This window comes from Sorghum bicolor, chromosome 4 (genome assembly GCF_000003195.3).
Source record: "Sorghum bicolor cultivar BTx623 chromosome 4, Sorghum_bicolor_NCBIv3, whole genome shotgun sequence".
In the NCBI taxonomy this organism is placed as follows: Eukaryota; Viridiplantae; Streptophyta; class Magnoliopsida; order Poales; family Poaceae; genus Sorghum; species Sorghum bicolor.
This window is the reverse complement of record NC_012873.2, coordinates 53,738,083-53,759,319: the sequence shown is the minus strand read 5'-3', so window position 1 is coordinate 53,759,319 and position 21,237 is coordinate 53,738,083. Positions and strand designations below refer to the sequence as shown.

Sequence of the window (21,237 nt, the reverse complement as noted above, 5' to 3'; positions counted from 1 at the left end):
GGTAGAGAACACTGGGCGCCTAAACCCTAGAAGATGGAGATCAGAGAGGTGGAAAAGGGCAGGACATGGACAGGACGATGATGAGGCGACGGGAAGGTGCTCCCACTATTTATCGTGTAACGAGATGCACACGCGGTGGCAGTTCCGAAATGGAAGTCGTAACAGAGTCAGCAACCAAACGTATACAATGCACGCGACTAATTTGCAATGATGTCGTTACAGCTCTAATTAATAAGCCTCTAACCGAGATTAATTCAGACGCAGAGTAGGTTTGTTCATTTCGTGTCCGATTCAGCTGAACTCATTTCCTGTGTCCACGACTCCACGTGGAACAAATTGCTACCTAAAAGCTCTAGGACACGTAGACCTGAGCATCTTAAAAAATCTTTCTCTCTAAATTATTATTTGAAAAGTCATTTGAGTAAAATTGTTTTCTATATACTTATTCTTTCCAACATATTTTGTATATCTTGTTCGCATTTTTGCATCTTCGTTCTTCATCTTAACTAGTGAGAAATCTAGAATAAATGATATTTATATTGTAGATCAATTAAAGAGATTGTTGGAGGGTATTTTTTCTTACTAAAAATTATATTTCTATAAATTAGGAAGAATATAAAGAGTAACTTGCAATTGCTCTAATGCCTTGAATAATATATTTGCAGCAAGATTTTGGGGGAGTATAGGCGAGCAGGTTTAGAGCATCTTCAACAATTTCTAGGAAATCACTTGGTAAATCAATGAGTTCCCTAAGTGGCTAAAAAAGTTGGGAGCACAATTGTTAGCTTCCTCCAACCATTTCTAAAATCTCGCTTTTAAGAGGTCTAGACCATTTTGCATAAGAAATATTGGAGTTTCTCTAAATCACCCTAGCCACTTTTATATTTTTTTTCTTTCTCTCTTGTACATTTCATTGGAAATCTTGTCATTGCTCTTATTCTTCCCACGTCCTTCCACCTCTAGATTGGCTGATTGATCTATTTGCGCACATTTATAAAATCGAGAATGGATGGACTTTTCCAGTGTGGAAAGATCAAGAGTTAAGATACAGAGTTGTTCAAGAGTGTTTTTTTTCAATCTCCATAAAATTAAGATTGGAAGTGGGTATTGAAAGCTCTTGGAGAGATGCAATCCATTATGTAATGTGCATGTTTGCCAACCACAAACTATGCATATAGTCGGTAGTTATAAAACATAGGGTTGCATTTTTTGTGGATTGTGCAAATCCAATACGGTGGTTGTTCGCTCCGAGCGAACATGAGATGGCTGATCTTTTTTTTTCACGAATGCAGGGCTCATGATCTCTCTGTTTCTATGGTCATAGGCTTTTTGTTTGGAGACTTTTGAATTCTTTATTCCAAAAGTTTCAAAGGCTCTTACTTTAATACAACATCGTAAAAGTTTTCGAGTGACCAGAAATTCTATGTTTTATTTTGTTGATGCATTATATTTTATTATCCAAGTATATTAATAGTATTAGTATATTTTTCAAATGATTCTTTTTCATATTTCCAACTTAGACCAACTTGGTCCAGTATCTCCTCAACTTAGACTGGGTGTTGTTAATATGCTTCTTTTTAGTATTTTCCTAAAACTAACTGATCACCTGCAGTACAGCCATTATTTGGGTTGAATGACAATTTAAATGGGCAAAATGTTGTTTAAATGTGATAAACAACCAATTAAAAAAAGGCATACCACTAGATGACATTTAAATAGTGTGTAAATAGGACAAAAGGCCGTTTAGATGAACAATCTATTTTTCCTTTTCTTTTTTTCTTTTTTATATTAACCTACTTCTACAGGAGTTTGCCTAGATCAAATCATGTAAAAAGTTATGCTGAATAGGTTATGTAAAAATAATTTCAAAAGACAATTGAATAACAAAACATTTTATATATAAGTTACGTTGTTCATAGATTTATTATAACAAAATTATGCTAGAATGCTACATTGAGAAATTATTAAGTTTATTCGTTGATAATTGTGAACTCAAAGTTGAGTTTTTAAGGTCAAATAGAAAAGTTATCATTGAAAGGATCGAGAATATTACCTAGAGAGGGGTGCATATGTGAATCTGAAAATTTACAAATTAAAATATTGAACACAGCAGAATAGAGATTTCCAATTTCTTGCAATCACAAATCAGAGATATAAAGACCTCCAGAGACAATACACTAAGTATATAATAGTTACTAGATAAGCCTAGGAGCTAAACATCCGCAAACACAGAGGATTAGACATAAGAATAATACAAATTTCAATTTCTATGGGTGTCAAACTAAACTATTCCGGTATGTACTGGCCAACACTACCAAAACTTAAAACTCTTCTTTTTTGGCTCAAGTTTTAATCCTTTGCTGTGGTGCTTTCTATAATATGTCATAAGAAGATTCTCCACACCAAAGATCACAACCACACAGTAGAGCGAGACAAATACACATATCACAATTCAAAAAGACAATGAAGAGAAGTTTTTGATCACTGAAGTTCAGGCTCCAACTTTAGTCCTATGTCTTCATTGAGGAAGTCATGAATGACCAGTGCACTCGAGTCTGGTTTCTTTAGACCAGTTTCCTTGATCCACTAGCTTGATCACTTCCCTTGTGAAGGCGACATCGGAGCCTTCACAAACTTGTCACGGTACACCATAATCTTGGTTGCTCACCAGGGACTCCTAGCCATTTAGGATACTTGATCTCCAAAAATAACAAATGCTTTGCGTGATCTTTGAGCTACAAGTGCTCAAGAGTTGGCTTGCTCTCTATTGCTCACAATTTTGAATTCCACTCAACCCACTACTTTGATCTTTACTAATCATGCAAACTGTGTGGGAGAGTGTCTCACAATTAAGTTTCTAGAAAGTATATGGATAACACAACGACCCTCAAAAGAGATTGATTAGGGGTATAAAAACCTCTTCACTAAAAAACTAGCTATTAAAAGTTGTTGGATTGACCTAGCTCATACAGAACTAGTATGGTATAAACTCACAACCACGGTTAGCTCAAATAACACCTAGGTCTCGGAAACTTCGATTGACCCCATCAAAAATTCCAACACGTAGACCCCTTGATAAAAAAAGTTCTCATCCTCAATATCAGTGGTTGTGAGCTAAAACGAGCGGGCTGAGTGTTTGCTACTTTTGCAATGGCAGCAAATGCCAGCAATTGAAAAGCAGAGCACATGTGAGCGCATCAAATCACAATAGTAGTTTGGCATAATTGGAGTTGAGATGACTATCACGTGTATGAAACAAGAAAAAAAAAAGACTACACTCATTTGTCTCAAAATGATAAGTGTATTTTATATAACATTAAATCAAATTTTACAAATACAATTGGGCGAACATAGTTGGCCAAAAAAGTAATAAAATAAGTGTATTTTTTTGGAGACGCGGGGAATCGAACCCCGTGCCTCTCGCATGCGAAGCGAGCGCTCTACCATATGAGCTACGTCCCCATTTCGTTCTCACCGTCTGTAACATTGAAATTTAACGAGTGGCTACACTTGAGCAGGCACCTCCTCTGCGATGTGCTTCTCTGTGGAGAACAGAGGAGCTGTAGGCGTGCCACGAATGGCGGTCTTCTCCATGATCGAATTGAGAATACGTAGTAGGTGCTCTGTAAATAGAGCCAAATGCTTTTCCCAAACTTGCAGCGTCACGTCAGGTAGTACGTATACACAGGCCTTGTTTAGTTTCCAAAAATTTTGCAAAATTTTTTCAGATTCTCCGTCACATCAAATATTTAGACGTATGTATGTAGTATTAAATATAGATACAAATAAAAACTAATTTGGTCGGAATTGACGAGATGAATCTTTTGAGACTAGTTAGTCTATAATTTAGACGAACCTTTTGCCCTCGTTGTGTTCGGTCCACGAGTGCCCACTCACACTGCCCACCAAACTATAGTTCCCGCCGTAAAAAAAACCGACCGATGCCTTTGGTTCCGGCCCGGCGTCCGCTGAAGCCAACTTGGTCTCCGACTCTGCCGGTCTCCTGCCTGCCCCCACGTCCTCGCTCGGTCAAAGCTGTGGAGCTGCGGAAGCGGAACCGGAACAAAAAAAGGCGCGCAGCGCGGCTACCTAGTGAGGTCCCCGTGTGCCACGCAAAAGCCCACCGCCGGCGACAACGACGACTCGCCCTCGCCCAGGAGTAAAAATAAAAAATAAAAAAAAGGAAAACATGGCGCAAACCGTTGCCCCATATCTTCTTTTTCGATCCCGAGAAGAGATTGCTCTGCTGCGCTGACACCGAACAAGTATCATCTTCCATCCCTGCATCACGCTCCTGCTGCAAAGCCCCTTTTTTTTAAACCTAATTAAATTACTGCTGACGACACATTCCCTCTTTATTACTACTAGTAATTTATTGCGTATCATCGCATCCTTAATTCTAGCTCGAATCTACTACTGCCTAGCGCGAGAAAACAAAAGTAAAGAACAGCTTTGCGGCTAACTCCATTGCTCCTGGACAAAAACTTTCGCCTAATAATAATCTGATTCCAGGCAGCCAATGTTACTGTGGCGCTGATTGCCGTCACTGGATGAGTCACTGCATGCGTGCCTTTCTCTGACTGTGAAGCCACGGTACGATTCCTATCTCCCTTCCTGTCCTGTGTATGATTCTGTACTTTTTCCTGTCACGATGTGAGAGAATCACCAGCTTATCAAATCGTCCGTATATAGAATCTTATCTTCTTTTAGCGACAGCCGTGCTCCAGGGGGAAAAAAAAATCTCCTAAAAGCCTCGTGGAAAAGGGACGTGTGCGTTACCCATTGGCTGGAAAAAGGAGCATTTGTACCAAACAAAAAAATCCAGGCGGAAATATCGTGCTCAAAATCGTTAACAACGGACACTGTTGCATTTACTGTTTAATAGTAAAAACATAATTAGGTACTTTCTCCGTTCACAAATAAATGTACGTCGTCCTTCATAATGAGTTCAATTTTTTAAATTTTGATCAGAAATAAACCAAGTAATATCAATATTTGTATCTGCAAATAAGGATATTATAAAAGTATACTTCATGCTCAATTTAACGATTACATATGATAAATATTAGTATATTTTTTTATATATTTGGTCAAACTTAAAAAAGTTTGACTCCTCAGAAAACGGGACGTGTATTTGTTTTATTTGTGGATGGAGAGAGTATTCATTTTTATACCTCACATGAAAAGGTTGTATAGTTTACAAATAAATACATACTTTTTTGCATATTTTCATCATCATACCACCCCCCCAACACACACCAAGGTATCAGATGGTGGTTCTTTTGATATATCAAGAGAAAATGTATAGATGTAAAGCCACTTGGCACTTTGCCAGCCTCGTCCACTTTTGTATATAGGATACATATACATCTGTTGTCCTTTATGTATAAAATCTTAGAAGAATTTAAGCACAAACAGAAGAAAATCGCAACGGTTGAGAGAGGTTATTACTCCCTCCATCCCAAATTGTAAGTCATTCCAAGAATCTTGGAAAGTCAAACTTTTCTAAGTTTGACCAAATTTATATTATAAAATAATTATTATTATGGTACTAACTAAGTATCATTAGATTTTTTCTTAATTTTAAAAATACTCACTTTACGTTACAAATTTTAGTATTTTTCTCTATAATTTTGGTCAAACGTGAAAATGCTTTGACTCTCCAAGATTCTTGAATGACTTACAATTTGGGATTGAGGGAGTAGTATTTAGGGTTTTGAGCTACCAAGGGTGAACATGAGCTGCTGAGATTAGGAATAGAATAGTGTTGAGAAAGCAATGTGATGTTGAAGGAAGAACAATAGTTTGGTTGCCTTGAGAGCTAGAACCGTAAAGTATAGTGGTCAGAAGGAGGGAGAGAGGGAGGCAACAGAAGTGGACCCAAAACTAAAATGTCTGGGGACGCCTTAGACATAAAGCTAGCTAATGATTTAACTAAAAAAAAGAATAAGAGAAAGGGTTAATCCCCCCTCCCCACGCACACACGCGCACACGCAAGCCTTGACTTGGTCAAAATGTTTGTTATGCTTCAGTCAACACCGTTTAGGACTCAAGGCGGGCGTGTAAGCACTTGGTGCTCGGCCGTCGATAACGAGCAGTGCACCCTTTTTTTTTTTACATCAGAGCAGGGTACCCGTTGAGATACTCCATGGACATTACCCTTGCATGAGCGAAATTTGTTAGTATATATATATAAAACTAAATGTGATAACCGTTGGTGCCTAGCTAGCTCATCATGGCTCCATCATCTGGTTCTGTATTTTCCGAAAAAAAAAACAAGCTGGGAATGAACATCCTGGGCCGAGTATATATATATCTAACCACCACCACCTGCTGCCGCCCGCTTGTGACGCCCACACTTGTCACGCAAAGTGAAGGCACGTACTGAGTACTGACGCACACAAAGATACACACACGCAGCAGGCACACAAGAAACCAAACCGCGCCTGATCCTCCCTCCTCTTCCGATCGATCCCCAGGCAGCGGAAAAGCGGAGCACCGGGAGCTGAAGCGGTTATCCCTCGTCTCCGTCAACTGGTGAGCTCCCTCCCTCCTCCTCCTCCTCCTCCATCTCCTCTCCCTTCTCTTCGATCTCCCCCTCTCTTCTCTCTCTCTCTCCGGCCGGCCATCAGTTCCAGCGACTGCGGCCTTCGTTCGTCCCCGCAGTCAGCCGCCGCCGCCGCCGCCGCCGCCGGTTTCTTTCCGAATTGCGATGTGTGTGTTCTGTGCTGTGGATCGAGGGCAGCTGGGTGCCCTGCTTTCTCGACTCTGTTTCTCTTTGCACTGATTGAGTGAATGAGTCGGTGAGTGATTCCGTTCCTCTCTTCCTGTCGTGATGATGTATTTTTTGGGCAGGATCATCGTTCTAATTTGGTTCAGACCCTCTAGTCTAGTGAAAATGCTTCATCATTGTGTTATTGTTTTTCGTAATACTGCCATGTTTTTCATAATTAAAATGAGATGTCACTTTGATGAGATGGAGCCGTGCTCCCCGAGTGATAGCTCCCATATTCCTAGCCATCACAATGTTTTGTTCTGAATATACTCAAATTTGGGGCAGACTTGGGGGAAAGGAAGGAACTTGTGCCACTAGGTCTGGCTTCTTGTCTCGTGGACAGACTCCTGAATTCCGTCATTTTCTTTATTTATACAGCAGTTTGTTCAGCACGCAAACGGCTTGAGTTCTTACAAAGATTAATAGTGGGGGATCTCAGAGATTCTTCTCAGGGAGGGGAAGAGAGACCATCCATTACCCTTTCTAAATGCGGTTGTCAGTCGGATATATATAATACAACTAGAGAAAAACGGCAGAGTTTTCAGATTTTCTTTAGTCCCGATGTGCTGGTTGACCATATTAGGCCACATGTTCCGTACCACTTCCATTTCAAACATTTGTGTGTTTTTCTTAAGGGATAGCATCATGTTCTGGATCTCTCAAGTTTCAAGTTGAAACATAGTCAGTCCTGCTTTATCCGTTGTAGAGAATCACGTCGTGATGAAGTGCCTGCTACCTGCTTGGTTGCCCCTTCTGCCTTCCTCTCCTCACTGACAAGGGCCGGCCTCTGTTATCTTAAACTCTGTTCCATCTGAATTTCTGAACCTTCAAACTCTGTTCCACGACCATAATCTTTTCTTTTCCAGGCATCCCACAACCAAGCAAAGCAAGATGGGCGGTTTCGTGGATCCCTTCGTCCCGGAATCTGCTTGGCCACAGGACACCATGTTCATCGGCTCATCCTGGCCAGCAGCAGGCCCTGCAGGGACGTACCTGGGAGGAGCAGGAGCTGCTGCACCAGATCAGCTTCACCTCCAGAACGTCTCCTCCTCCTCCACAGGAGCGCTCTTGAACGGCAGCGCCAAGGAGATCGTGTCGCTGTCGCCGGTGGAGGAGCTGCACGAGCAGTTCCTGAGCGCGCACCTGCCGCTGCCGGCGGACGACGTGGCGCCGCAGGGCCTCAACTTTGAAGTGGACTCGGTGGTTCTGAGCACGCCCTGCGCAATATCGCTCGCCGACAGCGCACCTGTGGTGTGCTGCAGCTCCAACGACAGCAGCGGGAGCGAGCAGTCCGGCCTGCCGCCGTTCCTCCTCCTCGGGGTCGGGGAGCAGCAGCCGGCGTGGGCGCCTTCCACGTTCCCGCGGATTTCGTCCTTGGTTGGGGAAGAAACCTCGCAGAGCTGCTTCGGTTTCAGCAACCATCTCCTGCGTGAGGCCTCCTGTGCCGCTGATGCCAAGAAGTATCCACAGCTAGGCGATCTGCCCTCTGCACCGCTGCAGCTACATGTAAGTGACCAGATTACCAGAAGCATACAGTAAACCTCAACGTGTTCTCGTATGATATGCCCGTGATTTTGTATGAACTTATGATTGCAGGATGATGTCGAGTTCGACACTGGGAAGATGCTGTCTTTCACTCCGGGTCTTGGACAGCAACTGAATGCTAGTACAAACTTTGGCGATCTGCAGCTCAGTCAAAAGGTCAGAATGAGATGCCTGCTTTCTTCTGTTTGTCTTTTTTCTGGACCATCTTCCATCTGTAATGACAGATAGAAGCATGGTGTACTCCTAGTCATTGGTTAATTGTAGTGCCACCATCTAGAGGTAGAGGCATCAAATAAAGGTGCACAGTAAGCTGACGATGTTGGCACAGTCTGAGAGTGTACCATGACGCGCTTGTTCGCCTAACCTGATGGCGACCCTGCAGGAATTCAGCGGTCTGCATCACCTGAACCTCTCTGGGCAGCAGCTCCCGTCGTTTAATGCAACAGGAGCGACGCATAATCCTGAACAGGTTTTCTACTGTCGTTCTCGTCTCGGTTGATGATTGCTGTTTAGTACATATACTTTTGGTGCCAAAGTTTGTTTGTTTGAATCGATCCTGCTCTGCTTCTTCTCCACATGTACAGTCTAGCGAAGTCAGCAGTGGCAAAATTGGACTGAATGCGCCGCCGTTCATGAATCGACAAGAGGTGGCAAATGGCAATGGGGCTGCTGGGAGTGGAGCTCCTAAGCCGCGCGTCAGAGCTCGCCGTGGCCAGGCAACTGATCCGCACAGCATTGCAGAGAGGGTGAGCAAATGACCATTCATTGCCTTTTTTTTTTGGTCTGAAACTCTGAATTTCAACCAATCCATCCAGAAACTTGTACTACTTACTGTGTCTTGTATCTCGCAGCTCCGAAGGGAGAAGATCTCTGACAGGATGAAGAATTTGCAGGAGCTCGTTCCAAACTCCAACAGGGTACTACTCGATTGCATGCTCTTCGACTATTTCTTGTCAAAATAACTGTCGATTGCGCATCATTTTCTGAAACCGGCATTTTTGCTGTGCAGACTGACAAGGCATCCATGCTTGAGGAGATCATCGAATACGTCAAATTTCTCCAGTTGCAAGTCAAGGTTCCCTCACCATCACCACCACTCCTCTGTTCCATGCCGTCTGGCTTACCATCCTGTAAAATTTCTGCTGATCCATGCATGTTGCCTGCCTGTGATTGAAGGTTCTTAGCATGAGCAGGCTGGGCGCGACGGAAGCCGTCGTCCCGCTCCTGACGGAGTCTCAGACCGAGGTAAATCACATCACGAGAGTCTGAATGAACTTAGAGAGTCAGAGTCCATTCTGATTGAAGGTTCTTGTGACTGGGCTGCTGGCTGGCGATGCAGAGCTCCGGCGGTCTTCTCCTGTCCCCGAGGTCAGGCTCATCAGGCAGGCAGCGGGCAGGCGGAGGCAGCCTGCCGTCGTCTGAGGCCCGGGACGGCGCGGCGTTCGAGCAGGAGGTGGCGCAGCTGATGGAGAACAACATGACGACGGCGATGCAGTACCTGCAGAGCAAGGGCCTGTGCCTCATGCCCATCGCGCTGGCGTCGGCGATCTCGGATCAGAAGGGGTCCTCCTCCGCCGCGGTCCAGCCGGAAAATGGCGGCGCCAAGGAAATGCTGCGCGCCGTGAAGCCCCTGGGAAGCCCGATCCAAGGGAGATGAAATGGAGCCCTTGGGGGGCGGCTCATCGGTGCAGTGCAGTCCCCGGCATCAAAGCCATCTCGAGTTTAGATTCCCCAAGTCCTAAGTTCCTAACAGCTTGCGCCTTGTTTTTGCATGATCCTTTGGCAACTTGTAGCCATGAAATGAAACCTGGACCTAGCTTACATGTGTTCCATCGCAAGAACGTATATGATTATTTCTCCTCCTAATGGAATCCTCTCGAGCGCAAGCAACACAACTAATCGCCACCTACAGGTTTGGAGTTGGAACAGCACACGCGTCTTATTATAGGGAGAAGACGAACTGAAGAAGACGACCAACAATATCTTTTTCACTGGAAGAGAAACTGGAACCTCGGAGAGTAACAAAAGCAGTTTTCTTTTTTCTTCCTAATAACAGAGTAATTTGCTTGACATTTCCCTGGTTTGAACTGGTTTAGTTTTGAGACTCGCTACGTCGATTTCTAGCGAATGTAGGATACTAGTCAGTTTGAATTTTTGCGTCCAATCAAGGTGTTCATCAATGGATTAGATGCGACGCCAAGCCTCCTCTAGTCCTTCCTGGCGAGCAGGCGCGCACGGAGCTCGGCCGCGTCGACGTCGGCAAAGCGGTCCTCGGGGGCCCAGCACCCCGTCTGGGGGTCCCTCATCCAGAACACCTCCTTGGACGACGACGCGCCGTCAGCGGCACCGCCCGCGCCCGGGGCTCTCGCCGCCATTGCCGCCGCCGGCGCGCGCACACGCACCTCCGCTGCGGCCGCGTAGCCCCTCCTCCGGCTGCGACAAACAACAGAGCAGGAAGGAGAGTTAGCAAAGAGAAGCGACTACGGACAGGGGACGCCGGAAGGAATGCTGGGCCACCTGAGCGAGAGCAGCGTGGTGACGGCGGCGCGCGGCATCGTCGCTCTGTCCTCTCGGAATCACAGGGGAGCGTGTGAGAGGGGGCCGAGGGAGTCGCGACGGCGTGCTCTGCTCTGTCTCCGGAGTCGCGACGGCGTGCTCTGCTCTGTCTCCGGCGCGGTGCCGGGCCGCGGAAGTGTCTGTGTTTATATAGGAGGAGGCGCGAGGACGGCGCTAGGGTTTTTGGTCGGGGGTGTTGAGCCGCCGCCGCCACCCGCGCGGCGCTGCCACTGCGGTGCGCCGCGCACCTGACGACAACTGGGCTGGATCTCGTGGCGAATGGAGCAGCTCAGGTCGGGCGCATCAAAAGGCGCGTCATGCGTGCCGCCTCGCTCGCCCGGTGCGGGCTAGCCGTTTGCTACTCCCGCGCGCGACCGCGAAGTCTGCGATCGTAGGGGAGACCAGTTCACACGAAGCGCGATGTGCCATTTGAACGCCATCATCGAATTAACGCCAAAACTTGAGCTCCCAATTAAGCCACAACTAGAGAGATTAGGCCTGGTTTAGTTCCACCCAAAACCAAAAACTTTTCAAGATTTTTCGTTACATTGAATGTTACGGCACATGCATAGAATATTAAATATAGATAAAAAATAACTAATTGAACAGTTTATGAGACGAATCTTTTGAGTCTAGTTAATCTATGTTTGGACAACAATTGTTAAATATAAATAAAAATGCTACAGTGACCAAATGTCTTAATCCAGAGAAGTTTGAGAAGCAGGCATTGATTTTATTTAATTAAAATATGTATATGTATATGTATATGTATATGTATATGTATATGTATATGTATATGTATATGTATATGTATATGTATATGTATATGTATATGTATATGTATATGTATATGTACTATCTATATCTATAATTATATCTAAATATATCCATAGCTCTATTGCTTCTATATCTATATACTTGTATACTTACTTAATACTCAATTTATCTTAAATTATAAGAAGTTTGACTTTTTTAATACTAAGTTTGATCATTCGTAAATATCACTTCTTTTTGTCCTGGCTTAATTTATTAATAAAAATTCTTCAAGAAGAACTTAAATTTGACTATATTTACACAAACATTTTAAATAAAGACGAGTGGTCAAATTTAAAATAAAAAAACAAATATCTTATAATTAAAGAGAGAGAAAATATGTATATTTGGCCTTTCTATTTGTGCTTCCGCATTTATGTCTGTCGCGTGGCCGTGTTTTTGTTGTGACGGGGCCATTGTCTTTTTTGTTTCTTGTTTAACTCAGGTCTTGTTTAGTTTGTGATTTTTTTTAGACTATTGTAGTTTTTTCGTTTTTATTTGGTAATTATTGTCTAATCATAGAGTAACTAAACTTAAGAGATTTGTTTCACAAATCATATATAAACTGTATAATTAATTATTCTTTGTATCTATATTTAATGTGCTATGCGTGTGTCAAAAAATTTGATGAGATATGAAATCTTGAAAATTTCTGTATAGATTTCCAACCATTAGCCACGCCCTTGCACCTTGGCTGAGCATCAACTGCCGCATTTTGCCTACTTGGAGAGGCTGTAGCCACGGTGAGGACTTCACCCCCTCCTAAGCCAGTACCACCACTACTACACAAAATATCTTTAGATGCGTTCACTCTTTTAAATGACCTTAGATGAAAAAATGTTCTATATCAAAATTGCAGTGTTTGACAAGATTTAAAACTTTATAGTTAAAAGTTTTCTCATTTAAGATTATTTATGAGCTAAAATATTTATTACAAGATTCATATATATTAGTATAAATAGATAGTGTCGTAGAGTCAAACTTAAGTGACTGTATGATGTGGTGGTAAGGCAGGGATCACGTGAGAAAGAGATTGTGGGTTTGAACCTTAGTATCGTCACTTATTCAAAAACAAGTGAAAAAATGAAACGTGTAAGTTGTGGCCGGTTCTCATCTATTCCAGCTACATTAAAAATATATTTTTTAATTTTTATTAGCCTCTAAATTTTTTTAAAAAAAATTGAATTACTTTTAGTGAGTCAACTGTCTCTAAAAATCGATTTTTAGTAGTGGTTGACTTAAGACAACCCTTTCTAAAAATCACTTATCTTCAGGACGGTGGCACTGTAGCGGTTGTGCTAACCATCTTTCAAAACCTATTTTACCCGCCTCTAAGAGCAACTCCAAGAGACTCTCTATATCCTTCCTAAATGCTAGAAATAGAAATTTTGGTAAAAAAAACTACACTCCAACAACCTTTCTAAATGGTTATCCAAATATAGTCATCTTCTATTCCGGATTTTTCACTAGCCAAATATAGAATATGAGAATGATTCTCTAGAGTATATACAAGATATAGGAACACTGTTGCAGAGTGAAAAGATATAGCAAGCGATTTTTATACAAATGACTCTTTAAATGACAATTTAGAGAGTTAAATTTAGAAAAGCTTTTGGAGATGCTATGAAGAAGTTTTGTGTAGTAATGCATGCGTCCTCTACTCAACCACTGTGGCGTTGTTTAGTTTACCCCAAAAACCAAAAACTATTCTCCATCACATCGAATCTTGCGGCACATACACGGAGCATTAAGTATAGGTGAAAATAAAAACTAATTGCATAGTTTGCTTATAAATTAAATCACGAGACGAATCTTTTAAGCCTAGTTACTTCATAATTAGACAATGTTTGTCAAATAAAAATGAAAGTGCTACAAATGTCAAAATCCAAAAAAAAATTTGGATCTAAACAAGGCCACACGCACTAACTCGAGGGTCACAACGAGATCCCTGGAATCACCATCCACGTTCTTCACTAGACCACAGGATCAAGTCGTAGTAAGACAAGCTATGAACCAACCATCAAAAAATATATAACTCAGAAATTATACACCATGATTAATTAGAAAAGGCATTACATTTATAATGAGAGGATACTAATAAGCAAGATACAAGTTCACATTTACATTAACCTGGCTAAAGCTAGTTATCCCAAATTCTAGTTTGCTCTCTCGAGAAGTCACTTGCTATTATAGTAACGACATATGTGGGGACGCCCATGTCATCGTCTGCTAGTCCATTGACTTCACTCAAGCTTTACTTGAGTGAACACAAGTATAAGTTACACCTTGCTATCACTACTTTGAAACTAAGTGAGAACAACCTGTTTTTTTTTGTTTGAGGATGTTCATGCTTTCAAAAATATCTCTGCAGAGGCATACAACTATACCCACACGGAGACCAATGATCCACCTCAGTATATGTGCTTGGATATAGGTTACCTTGAGGTTCCAACCTTTATTTAGCGTGTCTGTCTAACCCATGGCACGACGATGAGCCAATGTACTTTCTCTTTAGCTGACCTGTGCTACACCTTGAGCGCTAAATACTCTACCTTGTCATTCCCATACACTAAGTACTATACCTGTCACTCCCATACGCAATATGCCAACATGTGGTCTGTATGAGGGTTACTCTAACTTAATATCCTAGAGGACGGTCCTTATGTACTCCACAAGCTACGCTAGTCAAGATCCTACATTTATAGTGACCTTACCCCTCGTTGAGTCCAAGTCTCACATCAAGTTCATGTTTAAGTCAACTTAAGTGTTCACATTAGGAAAGTTATAAACTAAAGCAAATTATATCCATTTAGAAGTTTTAGGTTGATTAGATCTCGGTGAACCATGCTACACACACGAATGTGAGTTCCTGCTCACAGTCAACCTCTACCAGTTCTAGGCATTTAAGCATGATTAATCATCCTGAGCTTAATTGAGTAATGTAACTGACTAAGCTATCCTTTACTTTATGTGACTTGATCTAACTTCAGTGAGGTCATGTTAGTGGATTAAACAACATTAGCATGAAGTGCAATCATATAACGTACTTGAATAGTGAGTATCCAAAGTAGTAGTGGTGCCCGCCTGTCATGATGTCCGGGTGATTGTGGAAGGTCATGGAAACTCATATGCGTACCTCACTTCCTATTATACATGCAAGAGAGTGATAGAGTAGATGGAATGGAGATTGCTCGTGGATCTTGATGAAATTGCGCGATAAAGAGATATAAATCTCATGATCCAAAATGGAGAGTTTTGTTGATAAACTAACTGGATTGGGGTTGTCCCCATAGATGTTTGGACATGGGGTAGGGTGTTGGTTTGGTAAGTCTAAGGGTTGTAGTACAAAATATTTAAAGTGTGCTCGTGGACTGTCCGGATGTGCCGTTGGACAGTCTAGGGAATTATTCCCGAAGAGGGGAATTTTTGGGCTTTGGATCTTTATGTTCCTTTGGATAGTTTGTGGGTGCAGCACACAATTCAAGAGATTATAGGAATAGTACGTGGGTGTGTGGCAAGTTATATCAGCAATTGAGCCCATGGACTGTCCCCATGTTCTCTTGAATTGTTAATACGTGTTATCACTGCTTTGTGATTGTTGGATCCGGCAGTGATCTTGAGGCTGTGATAGGTGTTATATATAGCCGAGACCTAAACAACCCATGGTGGATCAACCTTCAATAGTCTTTGTGACTATTTAGTGTCCCAACTACCAACACCCTTTCATCGGCATTACTTCTGTCCCAAAGAAGCAGAAGAGGCTTACACATTGCTCTATATATTCTTCACACCATATGCCCTCTGAGACCACCTATGTCCTTTCTTTGACCCCCTTCTTCCAACTTCAACCATGTCAGATGGTACTTCAAGCTACAAGAGAACAACTCCTCCATTGATGAGGACAAAGTCTAGCATTGGTGGCCCTCTAGCAATGAGGGCTCTAGCGCTGATAGCTTGCCTGATCGGTGACTCCGAGGAGGAGCGATTTTTGACATGGCTATGACGCCACAAAGGTTTTGACATGGCTATGACGCCACAAAGGACGATGATGGCGACAACAACGAGAAGGGGGAGGAGGAGGAGGACAACAACAAGATGAGGAGGAAGGCAATGACGACGAGGACGAGAGCCTCCAGCCAAGTGGTGGAGCAAGAATGATCCTATTTCTGACGGTGAGGATCATGCTTAAACTTAATTTAGTTTAGTTTAATTAGTTAATCATATTTATTAGGTTTTTCCAACTACAAAGGATGAAACCACTTTAAAACCCACTTCAAATTGTAAAATAAGATAATTCAAACGGTTTTGATAATTGGGGAGATCTGATTCTAAAGTTAGAGAAGGAAAACGTTAAAAGAGGTACGATGGATTTTTTTTCATTAGGCCTCTATGAATAATTTCACGGCATAATTACTAAGATTGTCACGTCAATTTTTTTGTCTGACACCTAGTTTCATATAAATTAGACTCTATGAAACTCTCTTTATATAATGAATTTGTCAACTGAGGTCTTGTTTACTTTCACCTCAAAATCTAAAAATTTTCAAAATTCCCCGTCCCATCGAATCTTTAGACGCATGCATGGAATATTAAATATAGACAAAAATAAAAACTAATTACACAGTTTGGTCGAAATTTGCGAGATGAATATTTTGAGCCTAGTTAGTCCATAGTTGGACAATAATTACCACAAACAAACGAAAGTGCTACAGTGTTACGAATTTTTTCCCTTCAGCAACTAAACACGGCCTGAGCAAATTTGATGGTACTTTATAGTATGAAATAAGAATGAAATTCATTTGAAACTACTCCCTCCGTTCTAAATTATAAGATATTTTTATATTTTTACCTACAATAACTTTTTCAATACATTTAAATATGGAAAAGATAAAATATCCTATAACTTGAACACGGAGAAACTACCATTTAAATAGCGGTTAAGCCATAGCGCCAGGAGAGAAAAGCCCATAAAGCCTAACAAAAATAAATTAGGGCCCGGCACTAATGTTCGAGCGAGGTCGTGCTGTCGTGCTGCTCCTGCTGCTGCTGGAAGGGAATTTTTGTTGATCTTTCCTCTCCTATCGCCGGGATCCCTCGACTATTCATCGCTCGCCGGCGCAGCGCGGTCTCTTCCCTTCGCTGCAGCAGGGGTAAAGGGGACACGAACGGAGCAGAACGCCATGGACTCGATGCGGGGCGCGCTGGAGCGGGCCAAGATGCTGGTGGGCATGGAGGTCGACGAGGAGTCCGCGCTGCCGCCGCCCGAGGAGCAGTCCTTCTTCGACGACATCAACCGCCACTGCACCCTCAACACCACCCAGGCAAGCAGCACGGATCCCTCAGCCCAACCCCGTGTCTCCGCGCAGATCTGGCGGCGGATCTCGCTTTGCGGCTCTTTTCCTGCTCCGGTATCGGCGCGGAACCTCGGAGCAAGTCGCGGTAGAATCGCTCGGCTCGAGCAATGCGGTCCTGCTGTCTAACCATGTCTTGCTGTCCTCTTGTGTGCAGAGGCTCTATGGTTTCGCGATATGCTTGGCTGCCGGACTTACGTGCACCTTCTTGGTGAGTTCACCTGCCCAGCTGCTAGTCTCTGTTGGGACAACAACATTGTCTGTGATTACTCTTAACTAACATCACAAGAAGCATTCTGAGGATTGTTAATAGGTTAGGCAACTAATTCAAGTGGTACCACTGTCCACCCCTTGATGTTTTTTCTTTGGATTGGAAAAGTAGATCATTAAAATAATCTTTGCATATGTTAAATCCAGAATTGAAGCAGTATTGCTGTCCCTAAGTGCCTTTTCTTTTAGAAAAACAACTTTTCAAGTCTTCTCATATGACAATGTTTTGCCTTTATAAGTTATAACTTATAACAATCTGTGGATGCATTAAGTCGATTGTTGAAGTAGTTTAATTTTGAGGCAGCACCCTGCAACTAGAAAGCCCTCATTCTTTATCACAGGATATATTCATTGTAATAATCTAGCATAGTATGAAGAACACATGAAAAATAAAATGCAATTTCTGTTCTTTCCGAGGTTGCACTTGTGCCCTTTATTTATACCTGCATAATCTTTTGCAATTCCCTTTTATTTTTGCAATTTCAAACACTAATGATATTTTCATGTTTATTATTGCAGTCAATGATTGTCTTCTTCAATCCAGTGAAATTTGGGGTAACATTCACCCTTGGCAATTTGATGGCCCTTGGAAGGTCTGTTTTACTAGCTGCCAAAGATCTGTTTAATTTATATAATTATATATCTTCACCTTTCGTTAGAATCTATTTTTTTCTGCTTTAGATTTTGGTTTTGCAATAAAATTGAATAGATGCACGAACTGTTAGGACTAAAATCATAAAATGAATGAGCAGTATGTTCTTCACGAACCTGACATGAATGCAGCATTTAGTTTCTTTTGGGTAGCAGCTGACCATGATTAATAATTGTGCGAATTGATCCATAGAGCCCCTCCCCCCTCCCCTCACCCCCAAATGCAACCCAACCCGCAAACACTCAATATAGAGGTAACAGACCTGGGGTCTAACCATTTTTGCATTTAGCTCCGCTAATCAAAATTAAATCTTAGTGACAATAGTGCCTTCAATTGGGAGGTTAAACACATAATGGCTAGGTTTCGCTGCACCACATTATGAAGGGGGCAGTCCATCTATATAATCACTGTCATTAGGGATCGTGGTGATAACTGTTCCTCAAAAACCTCCAAACCAATCTGGAGAGCGCCCTGTTGGTCTGAAGGATGATTCATGCCACCAGGGACTTCCACAGACTGTGATCAAGCCTCTATAGTCTACACTGACTAGAAGGGGATGGTATCTCCGAATTTAGGTAATCTAGTTTTTGCACTGATTAGTCATTACTTTCATGATATTAGTGAGAATCCTTAGTTTAGTTTAATTTCTAAAATTTGAAACTAAATTACTCTTAAGAAATTTGGGATTATCAGTGACCCAATTTTATATCAAAGAACCTGCTCATGTATCATTAGGTTTTCCTCTACCAAATCATATTTGTTGTATTGGGCACTGGAAATATCAGCATGTCAGTTGAAGAACTAATGTTGAACTGTTCACTATTACACCTGGATGCTAAATTAGTACATCCATCCTTAATATCTGTATCAAGAAGGTCCCAATCTTTTTTTCTGGTGGACTTGAAACTTCTTGAACTATCTTGTAACAAAAAGTTGCCATGCTACTATGCTAGATGCTTGTGTAACTTCAGCACAGTACAGCAGTGTACATTATCTTATAAGCACGTGTATATCCTGTGTGATGGGGGCAGGGTAACTTTCTCTATTATTTATTCATCTCTCAAATGCTTGTCATGTCAACTAATACCGGGATCATTTGTTTGGCAGTACAGCATTTCTCATAGGGCCCAAAAGACAGTTTGATATGATGCTTGATTCCGTGCGAATATATGCAACTGCTATATACATTGCAAGCATCATAGTTGCTCTATTCTGTGCTCTCTATGTAAGTAAAATAATCTAATCTCTAGCGCAAAAGGTGTATTTTATGAATTATATGTCAACACAAATTGTACATTCAATGTTTTTTGGCACCAAATAGGTTCACAGCAAGTTGTTGACTCTACTGGCCATCATTTTGGAATTTGGTGCCCTTGTTTGGTAAGTTTAGTTATCCTTGAATGAGTGAATTTAAGCATATTCCCTGCCAGCTGTATTTTTTCTCGGTGATTCAATTTTTCTTGACACCTTAAGAATAGTTGACCAACATCCGTAGCCAGACACCATCCCATTCATGATATACTCAGCAAATGAAATTTGAAAGAATTCTTTGACATGTCTGTAGGGAGTAGGGATAAAAGTGAAAAAAAAATGGGATATCCCATTTACCAGGTTTTTTGTGGGTTTCTGCATCTTATGGTAATATGGAAATGGTATTTAACGAAAATATGGAAAAGAAAACAATTTTTAGTCTTTCCAATCTTTTCCGAGTTTTCCATATTCCACCAATAATTACCAATGGTAAATCCCATCCCCCCCCCCCCCCCCTCCCCTCCCCAAGTCTAAGAGGGTAAAAAGGTGTAGCCCAGCCGAACCCAACAAGCCCTCAACTGAAATCTCCTTCACTTCCTCAGGTACTCCCTTTCGTTGCTGTAATATGTATATACGATGACTTGTGAATACCAATCATTCATCCATTCCTTTAGTCATTATGTATTGTGTTGTGCTATGGTTTTGTGTTTTCGCTAAGAATTATTGATTCCCAACCAATATCGATTTGTTTTCAATCATATAATTCCATTTTTTATTTTCCTGTATTACCAATGTCGTATTATTTTCAGACAATACATGTTTTTTTGAGGAAAATATGAAACTGAAAATGATTTAGTCCTTTTTCAACGATTTGCAAGCATTTCCATCCCTTCATGTCACGGAGGGCCCTAACATGTCCAAGTGTTGGTGCGGGACTGATTGACAAATCTAAAATTTCAATTTGTTGGTTCCTGCAGGTACAGTCTTAGCTACATACCTTTCGCAAGGTCAATTGTGTCAAAGGTGATGACATCGTGCTTCGACACTGATTTCTAGAATCAACCATCACTGCCTATGTCTTTTTGTTGCGGGGCGAGTAGATATTGGTAATCTAGTGACAGATGAAGAGGATGTGACCTTACCCCTACAACAGGCTCCTGTAATCATTGTGAATCGAGCTGTGCATTTTATGCTAAGATTGTGTTGATATTGCCTGTTCTCTTTGGCATCCCACCTGTGAGCATGCATAGAACAACATTTCTGTCGTTTGCTGAATATTGCTGTAAATTCCATGGTACTACACCGGTAGTATGATATGCTTGATCTGCAGAATACCTTGCCTCATGATTCAGTCTTTGGGCCTTGTTTAGTTACAAATTTTTTTGCAAAATGGACAGTGTACCACTTTCGTTTGTATTTGACAAATATTATCCAATTATGGACTAACTAGGCTCAAAAGATTCGTCTCGCAAATTACAGATAAACTATGTAATTAGTTATTGTCGTTCTTCTTTTTTAGAAAATAACTTTAACTAAATATATATTAAAAATATGTATATAATTAGTATCATCGAAAAGATCTTTGAATCTAGTTTTTTAACAAATTTATTTGAAGATAGAAATGTTATACGTATTTTGTATAAATTTGCGACACGAAATCTAAAATGACAGTTGTTTTGGAACGGAGGGAGTAAATTTGTAACACACCCTATGCATACCTAAGCAACCGAGACCACGTAGCTCACCACCAGCAACGAAGGGAATACCTCCTCAAATACTCACTGTCACGGCATTATCAAACATTTCTATAGTTGAACAAATAAATATTCACATCATCATATATCTCCCTCTTTTGTAATGATATAGAACTAGGAGCTGTCCTGCCACCGATGAAAAATGAAGACAACATGTCACCCTATATTTCTCAATGTAGAAGGGGTTATCTATTTCAAAGAACAACATAGCGGCATCAATAATTCTTTTGTTTCATTTTGTCTGTTTGACAACTGCACACTCTATTGTAC

The 21,237-nt window shown here is 41.6% G+C and overlaps 3 protein-coding genes and 1 non-coding gene across 8 annotated transcripts; 2 read left to right on the top strand and 2 right to left on the bottom strand.

Moving 5' to 3' along the window:
* Positions 3,390–3,462, bottom strand: TRNAA-CGC. Its single transcript has one exon. It is a non-coding gene; the product is annotated as a tRNA-Ala (tRNA).
* LOC110434329 lies at positions 6,337–10,186 on the top strand. Of its 5 annotated transcripts, XM_021458186.1 has the most exons (10): positions 6,337–6,537; positions 7,482–7,554; positions 7,642–8,281; positions 8,372–8,476; positions 8,703–8,789; positions 8,905–9,066; positions 9,172–9,237; positions 9,330–9,395; positions 9,497–9,565; positions 9,660–10,186. In XM_021458186.1, the coding sequence occupies exons 3-10, from the start codon at positions 7,667–7,669 to the stop codon at positions 9,975–9,977; spliced, it is 1,488 nt and encodes a 495-aa protein (XP_021313861.1). In that variant the 5' UTR covers positions 6,337–6,537; positions 7,482–7,554; positions 7,642–7,666; the 3' UTR covers positions 9,978–10,186. The 5 variants fall into 5 exon arrangements, with proteins under 5 accessions (XP_021313861.1, XP_021313858.1, XP_021313859.1 ...); XM_021458183.1 differs by lacking the exon at positions 7,482–7,554; XM_021458184.1 differs by having other exon boundaries at positions 7,482–8,281.
* On the bottom strand, positions 10,282–11,126 carry LOC8072597 (protein SENESCENCE-ASSOCIATED GENE 21, mitochondrial). Its single transcript, XM_002452256.2, has 2 exons — positions 10,838–11,126; positions 10,282–10,753 (listed from the first exon to the last, which is right to left on the bottom strand). The coding sequence occupies exons 1-2, from the start codon at positions 10,873–10,875 to the stop codon at positions 10,528–10,530; spliced, it is 264 nt and encodes an 87-aa protein (XP_002452301.1). The 5' UTR covers positions 10,876–11,126; the 3' UTR covers positions 10,282–10,527.
* Positions 16,648–20,557, top strand: LOC8072596 (vesicle transport protein SFT2B). Its single transcript, XM_002453980.2, has 6 exons — positions 16,648–17,010; positions 17,198–17,251; positions 17,830–17,903; positions 19,070–19,187; positions 19,284–19,342; positions 20,191–20,557. Exons 1-6 carry the CDS (start codon positions 16,870–16,872, stop codon positions 20,267–20,269), a joined length of 525 nt encoding a protein of 174 aa, XP_002454025.1. The 5' UTR covers positions 16,648–16,869; the 3' UTR covers positions 20,270–20,557.